The following is an 11189-nucleotide window of genomic DNA, read 5'->3' on the forward strand; positions in this document are numbered from 1 at the left end:
TTGCCTCGGCAACCACCGAAGCCGCATTCCGCTTGGCCAGCTGATACCAGCCAGCTGCTTCCAGAGTCCCACAGGCCAGGAAGGCCCGATAAGACTCTTTCTTCAGCTTGACGGCATCCCTCACCGCCGGTGACACGCTTGGGTCTGCTGGGTCAGACCGGCATCTTCCCTCACCATCGGAGCCAACTCACCACTAGGTGGTGATCAGTTGACAGTTCCGCCCCTCTCTTCACCCGAGTGTCCAGAACATGCGGCTGCAGGCCGGACGAAACGACGACAAACTACGGCCTAGGGTATCCTGGTGCCAAGTGCACAGATGGACACCCTTATGTCTGAACATGGTGTTCGTTATGGACAAACAATGACGGGTACAAATGTCCAATAACGAAACACCACTCGGGTTCAGGTCAGGGGGAGCGTTCTTCCCAATCACGCCCCTCCAGGTCTCACTGTCATAGCCCACGTGAGCGTTGAAGTCTCCCAGCAGTGCGAGGGAGTCCCCAGGGGACGCGCTCTCAAGCACACCCTCCAAGGACTCCAAGAAGGGTGGGTACTCTGAACTGCTATTTGGTGCATAAGCACAAACAGTCAGGACCTGTCCCCCCCACCGGAAGGCGGAGGGAGGCTACCCAGCTCTCCACACACCCGACCCCTTTGGCCCCTCCTACAGGTGGTGAGCCCATGGGAAGAGGGAGCCACGTCGTCCCTTCGGGCTGTGCCCGGCCGGACCCCGTGGGCAAAGGTTCGGCCACCAGGCGCTCGCCAGCGGACCTCACCTTCAGGCCTGGCTCCAGAAGTAACTTGCGTCCGGGCAAGGGAAATTGTGGACCAAAGTTTTTATTCTTCATAGAGGTCTCAGTAGAAGAATGTCAACTCCACATTTCCAGCCCTGTTTTTCAGTATTATGCTTTATCATCCAGCCTACATTAGTACCCTACATTACATATTATAATCACAGATGACAAGGGATCTTTTCAGAAACCATTTATTCACGAGCAATAGGGCAAAATATGGTTATGTTTGGCATTGACTGTGTTAATTGGTTTATTTCAACAGTTGAGTGAATGCAGATTTACGGCTGAACCAACTCACCACACTATAACAACTCAACACTGCCTTCTATTGGATGGAAAGAGCATCTTGTTTTGTTTTATTTTAAAAATCTGGACTTTTGGTCGAACTGACCTAGACTTGCTTCAGTTTATGACGGATTGCAAAATTGATGGCGGGTTGAATTAAATCATACAACGGGCAGGATCCTGCCCACGGGCCGTATGTTTGACGTACCTGCACTAGTCAGTAGCAAACGCGTAGCTCTACTTTCAGAATGGTGAGCCCTGTTGACTCTTGACAGGCATGAAGAAAAAAATCAATAGAGGTTTTTGCACACTGTGCCGAGCTCTTGAACTAAGAATGGCAAAAACAGCGTTTAACAACATCTGACAGCAGCCTTGTCTGCTCCAACAAGGCAGGACAACAGTTCCGTTTCTGCATGAAAAACCTGCTAATTAACCCAGATGTTGATATTAATAAGATGAAAGCGGGTCAAGTTGAGAAGTGGGCCACATTGAGAGGAAGACCTGCTTTCAGAAGTAGTCGGACTAAAGTGGGACACTCCTCCACCTCCTCCGATTGACTGGGGAATAAAACCTATTTCTATATCAAAATACCCCAAGGCTCGTATTAATTAGTCCCATCTCTCTTGAGGTCCTAGGAGCTGAAAATACTTCAAGAAAAGGACTGTCAAGGATGACGAATATGAGCATGCGGCACCATTTATTGCTGATAACAAATTACTCTCTGGTTACAAATACATGAACGTTGTTGACACTTGAAAGAAACCCTATGCTTAAAAACCTGCTGCTCTTTACAAAGGTAGAAAGAAGACAGTGACTGCAAGGACATGGTGACTGAAACAGTCTGCAGAGAACAATCAGTCTCTTCTATCTAAAAAAAAAAAAAACACAGTGAGAAAGGACATGTCAAGGAGCTCCTGCTGCACAGACCAAACAGCAAGTAATGACTAAAGAACACATTTGTGCGTGTCTAGTGTTCTTAGTGGTTCAATTAAAACGGTTTTGGATAAATGTAGCCTAAAATGGTTAACTTGTGGTGACATTCAATTCAGCTTAAAACCGATAAATCCAGAGGCAGGAACTTTTCACAATTATTGGCACCGCAGAGACAAGTTTTCCTTTGTATTGTCCGACTAGACCGAAAAGGAGGGTCACTTTTTGTGTCCCGCGGCTGTCCCGGTGTTTGGTTTCTATATCCTCCAGAGTAATCGAACGTCAGCTCCTCTTCAACATCGATATCCCGGCCAGCAAACAGCGCCAATCTGGGCACCAAAGAGTGCACTCTAACGGGCACCATGAACAAGTTGGGTGAGCAGGAGTGGTTTAGAAAGCGACCTACGTTTCCAACATTGACCGGGTCGACAAACGTCTCTGTGATGGTGCCTACGCCCGAGTGCTCCCTTACGGAGATTATGTAATTATTGTCCTCGAAACCTTTTGCCAGTTGCCTCCGTCGGGCCTCCTCGAAACCGATGACCTCCCCCGCGTACTCGCAAACAAACATCCCTTGCGGGATCTGTTGAAGCGTCCGCACTCCCCAGCCCCTGCCGTTAGTGGTGAAGACCTGCAAACGTAATCCAAGGCCTCTCTGCACCACTCGGTTCGAGCAACTGTCACTGCAGGAACAAAGGGCGTTGCACTCAAAAACCGGGGTGGAGATACCCATATCTGAGTGATTCAAGCTCAAAAACAAGCCATCGCTGGTGTAGGCTCGGCCGTGAGTCTGCAAACAGCAGCAGCTCTCAGTGATGCATGAGTGGGAAAGGCAGGAGCAGCCGGGAAGCGTGACTTCACTGGGGTCGGCGAGGCATCCTGGTCCTTGAACGTTGACAGGAGAGTACTGAAAAATGGTAAAAATAAATGAACACTGCAGAAGAGACAGCAGTAAAGTTGTACATTTCTGAGTTTCCGTTATAGTAACTCAGAAGGTATTAAAATAATCAGTACACATACAGACTGTACACAATGCTATAAATGCACTGATAGGCAGAATAACTCTTTTAGCTACTAGCTGTCATATGTATAGGACATGAAAACAATGTCATTCTTTAAAAACTATTTTGAAAGTGATAAGTACGAATCATTATAGAATTACAAAGTGACAATTCAAATGTATTATTTATACAAAAGATGTAAATAAACTAAAGGCTGGTTAATAAGTCTTCAGCTTTTGTGAGTAACACCAGATTATTGGTGTTGGGACATACCTGTTAACCTATATACATTTCTACAAATGATGAAGATGAGATTTTGCATCCACGTGGACATTGGATCGTTTTGTAATTATTGGAACTGAATTCCGCAGCTAAAAGGTAAAAGATGGTAAATAGTACCATGAATACAAAGGTGTAATCAAGTAAGAATGTTTGAAATTGTTTCTATTATTACTCATACATGCTAATGCCCTGGCAACATCCATTACAGCCTGGTCTTGCCGAAAGGGGGCTTACTCCTACTCAAGGGTTCCTAATTTCGCTCTTCTTTTTTTATGTTTCCTTGCCCCGTGTAGGTTTCAGATCAGGGGATAGTCATTGCAGCCCTTTGAGACTCTTTGAGAATAAGTGTTAAACAAATAAATGTGACTTGAAGTAAACAATAAAACCAAAATAAAGATACTGCACACAACACCCTCAGTGCTGTTCTATAGTAAGTATTTTTACACTTATTTGATTAAATAAGACGATTTTTATGAGGGGGAGGATATGATTTTTTTTGCTTGACCCGCACACAACCTAATCTTCTTATATGTAATAACTTGTGAAGCCCTTAGAGACTAATTGTGATTAAGGGCTATACAAATAAAAATGACTTGACTTGACTTGACAATTCTGTCACTCGGGGAGTCAGGGTTGACAAGCATGTTGAAAAAACAAACCGTCTGGATTTGCAATAAAATTATTTGGTTTCGTACCAAAAGGTGTTAAACTGTGAAGTAATGAGAGCACAAGTAATACATTCAGCAAATATAATACAGTAAAAAAAAAACAATGATGTATATCTGTAAGACGTTTTGAGTATTTAGGATCAAGTATCGGGCTGTTATTTATTGATTATCCATTTTTTTTTGTATTTGTCTCTTCCTATTAAGGCAGTGGTCGGGAACCTATAGCTCGCGAGCCATATATGGCTCTTTTCATGAGTACATATGGCTTGAAGATAAAATAGAAATCAAGTCATGTTTATTTGTTTAGCCCTTAATCACAATAAGTCTCAAAGAGCTGCACAGGATATTCTTACACCACCCATTGTTTTAAAACATACAGTGGGGCAAGAAAAAAGAAAAACAAATTAATATGAGGTAATCCCCCTTCAATGATGACCCGGCTGCAATGGATGTTGCAATAACAAATAACAAACAGAAATTGTCAACATGAAATATTGTTCATCCATAAGCTATAGAATAGAAGTATGTTTTAAGCCTATATGGGCAGAGGGCTGAGTATTCCACAGCAGCGGGGCCAAAATGGAGAACGCTCTTCAACCTGTGGATTTCTTCTTGGCTCGTCTAAGGCTCATGTTATGTCAAAGAACACAAACATGGAAAAAAACTAAAGCCTACAAGTTTTTTTTAAATGCATGTTTTTTTTATGCTCATAATTAAAAACTTTTAGAATGTTTTCCGTCCAAACGTGGACAGTACTGGAATCAATAATTAACGTTAATTCGGTGACAGGCAGCTAAATTCCAATACAGTTGATCTAAACCCAAACCCGTTGAAAAAAATAACAACTAAATGTTATCTAAATTCAAATGCATTACCTGAAACGCAGGAAACGTATGGTCTGTTAAATTAAGTTTAAACGGAATTATAACGTCCTCCTGGCCGTTGCTTAGGTCCTCATTCAGACTGTTCATTGCTTTCGTGTTTTACACACCGGAACATTTCCGGAAACAATCATGACGTCACTTCCTCATTTCTAGTGCTGACGAGTTTCTCCTAGCGGCGAGTGTAAGATACTGCATGAACCCAATCTTTGAAGTTGAGCAAAGAATACTTACTAATTGATTGTATGTTATTGCTTTTAAAATTGTAAGATAGATAAACAAGAATATGTTATTGTTTAATCCAAAACTTTAAGGACACTTATGCCTTTGCTCGTCGTATCCCGTCTGCTGGCACTATTTTTCCTCAATTGAAGATTTGTAGTAATAACTAATCTCCAGCAGATGGCAGGCAAGCGTAGGGAAATAAACTCACAAGCCCTTGCCTCAAAATAATGAATTACTGTGATGCAATTTAACCAGTTTAGAATGATTAAGTGAATCAATATATAAATAGAGTGTCTTTACACCGATGTCAACATGTATTTCTGCTGTACAGAATATATCAGGGTGCACTAAGTGCCTACTGATCCTAAATCAGTGGTTGTTGAGGTGGTTTTGGGTATGTGTGTGCACCGAGAGATGCAAGTCTTTTTTACTTCTGGTAAAAAAAATTGCGTCAGATGTAGGTGAAATCATGTGATATTTTTGTTTTTATTTTTTACATTTTTATGAAGGATACAAAGGTCCAACGTTTCTTTTTGAGAATGTGCCCTTTAGCCAAAGTGCTGCCATCACAAATGCTATCTCAGTAATACTAGTACATTGAGTGGTAAGCCGCCGAGGGTCTGCAAGGCCTTCTCTTCTAGCCTAAAATATATCTGAATCATGTGATGTTAATTGCAATTAATGACTGTTGCTGTTTTTTTTGTGCATTTGTATAAATAAAGCAAAAAATGATAGTAAACATAGAAGACAGAGAATCCAAATTGTCTGTCACCTTCCTTTCATTGCTTTCCAACGATTGAGCTGTTTTATTTGTGTGCTTTGTTCGATTATTAAAATGTGTTACTGAGTGTGTTGTCATTACAGCATGAGTTTTCCGGCTATACTAGTTTTATTATTTAATCATAACATTATTACTTTAACAATCCGATTTCTCATTTAGTTGTTATGAATGCTTGTTAAATAAGATAAGGGCTGCCTCAGTGTTGTTTTGAGTTTTCCAGACATCGCGACGCCCAGGGGGGCTTCCTTGGCACGCCCATTGGAGGAGTCGAGACGCCATCTCGCGGGGAGACGTGGGCCAAGAAGAGAAAGCGAGAGGACTTCAGAGAGGGCTGGCCAGCGACTCCAACGACACTAATTCGGCCATTTTCGATGGAGTACACTTAGCTAAATTGTTAATGAAATTAAATCTGCCCCCATGTGAAAATGTCGGCTTTCTTGTTCATCTTTTCCATCAAGAAACAAGCGCGCATAAATTGTTGGCTGAATGTAGGTTGCGTTTGGTTAATGGAGTCAGATAACTAATTCGAACAATTTGGTAAACGATACATTTTAATATTCAATTCCCAACAGTAAGGAAAATTACAAAAAAGGGGGTTGGAAAAATAATCGGAAAGTGAAAACACCATGAGGTGGGGATGTCATATCCTGCGGGTCTACTCTATGTCCTATGTAACCGTTTTTATACGAAACACACACTGAAGACCAAGTTTGAGAATTCCACTCAGAGAGAAGCGACATTTGAATATTGCAAGCACAACTGCAAACTCCCTCAACTATACAACAAAGTCTGAAAGTTCATCTGTGGTGCAAAGTGAGCAAAATAGTTTAGAATTCAACGACGGGGACGCTATTCCGCAAGGCCTTCCGCTAGCACGGATCAAAATAAGAATCTAATTTAAAATGAGGCAATATGACTGTCAGATGGATTTTCAAAGCCCCCCAAACCAATTTTTCTAGATTTCTTGTCTACTTAATGAAGAGATATGTGATTACAACATTGCTGAGCTTTTTTTATGGCTTTTTTTTTCGTTTTTAGGAAACAAAATCCTTTAATGGATCTTATTCGCACATCCAAACGAGGCATCGGTATCTTGCGAAACCATTTCATCCGCTTCACAAATTAATGACCCAAAGGCATGACGAAACTTGTTCTTCAGGGAGACCGACGCTCTCCTTACTTCCGTGCAAATTGAATCGACTTTAAATTGTCTGCCATCTTGAGGGAAACTTCCTTACAATCGAGTTCAACTGAGTGCACTTCCATCTGTTCTGACGGGGGAAAACCAGGACTTTTTTTCAAAGTTTCTTGCATCAAAATTTGAGTGCACATAATGATGTGTCAACCCAAAACGTTCTGTAGGTGCTTTCCTTGCTGCTCTGGAATTCACCCGAGGCATCAATTTATCAAAAACCCGTGGTGGGATGGCTGCAGGGGGTTGAATGCCCCTTTGGCAATCCCCATTTCAATCCACAAGGCACTCCAAAATTTTGCTAGATTCACCACGCCTTTCACTGTCTTATTTCCCCCTCTTTTCCTATACGAACGGAGACAACTTCCTACTTTGCGCCTTGATCATCGCTGGTTCACCACTTCGAAATTTTTGAACTTAAATGTCTTCATTGTCATTGATACCAACGTATTGTGCGTTGTGGTCAGCAGAGAGCACACAGCAAATGCTATCACAGGGCAGATTGTGTGTGTGTGTGTGTGTATTGGGTGGGCATGCACGACTGTAATAGGCTGGTGTATGCAGTCAGTCAATCAGTGGGACAGGCACACAAGTGGCCTCCAAATCAAACAGAAGAGCATGGCAACAGATAGTAGATTTAGCAGCGCATTCCATGGAAAACAAAATCATCAATTAAAATGGACTCTGAGGAAATTTAGAAGAGCGCAAAGAAATGATGATCACCAGCAGGTGCTCAGTGGATTATTATCGGGTTCGGGAAGCAACTGAGGTGGTGTTGGGAGAGAATGCTGCAAGTCCGGCCTACTGCAACCCTAGGCTAAAAACTCCCTTAAGCCGCCTCTGCCGAGCCTGTATTTCACAAACGCCAGATCCATTACCCATGAAACGGATGACCTGGGGCTACAACTCGTGAGAAACCAATCAGGACGGTTGTATTTTAATCATCGCAGGTAGTTGGCTCAACTCGAAAATAGCTGATGCTAGCGTCTCGAGAGCACTTCTGGTCCTCATTAACTGCAATAACCGAGGGATTACTGTAGGGCCCTCCATCCATATATTAACCAACGTTTAGATTTTAGGGAGAATAAATTCCATGACTTAATCCATGGTAACAATCATCAGGCCTTGTTTATGGCCACTTGACTGCTACCAAGCAATCGTAGGGATGCTCAGCATCCTCTTCATTCAATCAGAACATGCTCCTCTCTACCATATTTCCTAGATACTTATCAAATCCACGTTAATAATCTAATTTGACCATGTGAGGAACAATGTGGATTTTTGTTTTCTTGCTTGTGTTGTTTTTTTTTATTATAAAAGAACACGACTAAAGAAAAAAAAACGAAAAAAAAAACCCAAACAACAGCAAATTCTCCCTCATTTTAAGTACAAGTCTTCCTTTTTTATTGTATTTATTTTATTTATTCTTTTTCGCTAATTATTTTATTAAATTGTATTGTAAATTTGTATTGTGTGTGATTTTTGCAATGAAATGATAAAATGGTGTTGTTGTTTTTTTGCGAAATATTCTGGAGACCGAACACAAATCTCATTATAAGTGTTCTTTTTTTCTTATCCTAGAAAAAATAAATCATCATTTTTAGAAATCAATCCTTTTTTTCACATTTTGATTGTATTTTTCTATTTAATGGTCAAACATTTTTTTAAAAAGCACCTATCTTTCAGCACTTGTCACATAATGTGAAGTTGGGGTAGAAAACTGCTCAATATTTTGAGATATTATTCATAAAGTTAATATATTTTTAACGTGTTCCATTTATAAAATACAAAAAAGGACAATAAATGTTGTCAAATTGTCTTTAGTTATACAGAAAGAGATATTGGGGGGTAGACAGCAAAATTGTCCCAATTTAGGTATACTTTTCCTATTGTGGGGGGAGAAAACGTCCCAAATGGACCAATTTTAAGATTTTCTTCTTACTTTACTCGCAGCAAATACAACACTGAAGAAAAAATAAAAAAATAAAATTGGCCTTACTCTCACAGTCAATGGGGTGAGATTTTTTTCCCTTTTATTTTTTTACAAAGTATTTTTTCAGGTCTCTGTCTCTTTAAAGTCGGAAACACCTTCGAGTCTGCGTGTCAAAAAGCGATTCAACACATTCACACTCTGAGTGTGCTGCAGGCATAGGCAAAACTTTTTATTTGGGCCCTGAGAGAAAACATCAGAACCGTCTGTCCAACAATTCCATATGCTATGTATGGAAAAGTGAATTGCATCCTGTATGAAGTTTGCATGTTCTATCCATGCTTTTATTTCACCCAGGTCAGGAAAATGGTGTATGGAAACTCCCACACTAGATGCAGAAAACTCAACCATATGTGAATCGCTAGCAGTGGCATGCATTAGGCCAGGGAGCCATAAAAGCAAAAATATTTGGATTCTGTTTTTTAAGGAGCCGCACTATATAGCTCAAGACAATATTCAATAAAACCGCCAAACCCGCTCTCCGGATAAAAGCTGTTTTTTCAGCACATTTGATTCCACTGTTTGACATTTGATGATTTGATATAATTATTAAATAGTAATAATGCCAGAGCCTGTGTCCCATATCAATATAAACATACCAAACAAATGGAAATACAGGATGGTAGTCTTCCTGCTGGGCATTTCTGCCTGACGCGCCATCTCCGGCGCCTTTAAAATGCTCGGGTGCCCTGAACACTCTGGCCTGACTGGGTCATCAGCTGGGGACCAACGGTCATTGATGTCTCGCTCCTTTAACCCAAGGACACTTATGAAATGAAATGAAATGATCTGCATTTATATAGCGCTTTTCAAGTCAATGACTTCCCAAAGTGCTTTACAATGTGCTCCACATTTCCCAATAGCGGCCTTGCAGCCATGTAAGGCGCTAACCTGCTTATTGGGGGTATTAGGGGTTCAGTGTCTTACCCAAGGACACTTCGACATGTAAAACGGAGGAGCCGGGATTCGAACTGGGATCCCTTGATCACTTAAAATTTGTCTCCCTTCTGCATTTACATAAGTGTGTACTGTTGAGGCTCATTTTTGTCCTAAAAATGTTTTAAAACAAGGTGCGAGCAAAGTTCTTTTTTAAAGATGCTTCAAAATACTGCAAAAGAGGATACCAACGCATTTAGCTTTGGTGGAGACGGCACTGGGATAGGGGAAGAAGCAGTGCGTGTGCTGTGTGTACTGTATAGCTCCGCACAATTCTACCGCTCACCCAATCAAATTGTTCTGGGTGCTTTGCTAGCGTTTTGGTGTGTTTACAATTTGTTCTATAGGTTTTCATCATAAGGTGTCCCAACAGTGAACATAGATTGTTTAATGAGCTTCCATATAAATGGATTATTTAGCCATTTACAACCAAAATAGGGTATGTGGGTGTGACACTTTGACTGTAAACAGTAGTTGAGAATGTGCCCTATACAGTGTATACCTGGCCAAATCGTATAGATATTCAGTGCTTTCCCGGCTCTGCAAGTGTTACATTCAGCTTCACATGTAACAATGCAGTAAATAATTGTGAACGTCTTATTTTATCTCTGAGCCAGAACTACTCATAAAAAGAGCCATATTTGGCTCGTGAGCCATAGGTTCTCGGCCCCTAAATTAAGCAATACTGTTTTTAGCGATCACCTATTTAAAGGCCAATTATGATATTATATCATATATCAATTATCATATTTGAATGCAAGCTGACAAGTGGACAAAAAAGCAACAGTGTAATCGTAATCGTTTTCTAGGTCACAGGTTGTGTAATGAAAATTGACTGACTTGTAGCTAAAGCCATAAAAGTGCTCATGCATATTTAAAACGAACTTGGGAGGTGAAAGCTAAGGCTTTCAGCCAACAGCTAAGCTACGACTTTTAACGTTTTGCCTCAGTGATAGTTTCTCTAAAAGGAGATCAAATATAGAAGATAAAAGTTGGACGATCAATTGAGTCTTGCAATTTAAACCCTATAAAGTTATAAACCAAAAACTGTACTGTGGGTGACGCAAAAGGCATACAATATTTGAACAGAATAATTGAGATTTTAGCTTTGAACAAATTAGATTTTTGTAGCAAAGGGGAATAGAGGTAAAAACAAGTGACTATTGTCACCAATATTTGTATTATTACAATATTTTTAAAGGGACATTTTGTATTAATTACCAC

General features: G+C 40.7%; 1 protein-coding gene across 1 annotated transcript; it reads right to left on the reverse strand.

Annotated features, from left to right (window-relative positions):
- Window positions 1–1759: 1759 nt before the first annotated feature.
- Window positions 1760–4971, reverse strand: setmar (SET domain and mariner transposase fusion gene). The gene is made up of 2 exons (XM_088337200.1): window positions 4836–4971; window positions 1760–2916 (listed from the first exon to the last, which is right to left on the reverse strand). The coding sequence occupies exons 1-2, from the start codon at window positions 4929–4931 to the stop codon at window positions 2125–2127; spliced, it is 888 nt and encodes a 295-aa protein (XP_088193326.1). The 5' UTR covers window positions 4932–4971; the 3' UTR covers window positions 1760–2124.
- Between the last annotated feature and the right edge of the window lie 6218 nt (window positions 4972–11189).

Source organism: Urocampus carinirostris, chromosome 6 (assembly GCF_059441175.1).
Source record: "Urocampus carinirostris isolate Australia breed hairy pipefish chromosome 6, RoL_Ucar_1.0, whole genome shotgun sequence".
Taxonomy (NCBI): domain Eukaryota; kingdom Metazoa; phylum Chordata; class Actinopteri; order Syngnathiformes; family Syngnathidae; genus Urocampus; species Urocampus carinirostris.

Coding starts and splice junctions, on each gene's coding strand:
- setmar (XM_088337200.1), bottom strand. CDS start 4,931: ATGAACAGTCTGAATGAGGACCTAAGCAACGGCCAGGAGGACGTTATA. Junction 2,917..4,835: donor ATACGTTTCCTGCGTTTCAG/GTAATGCATTTG, acceptor ACCATTTTTCAG/TACTCTCCTGTCAACGTTCA.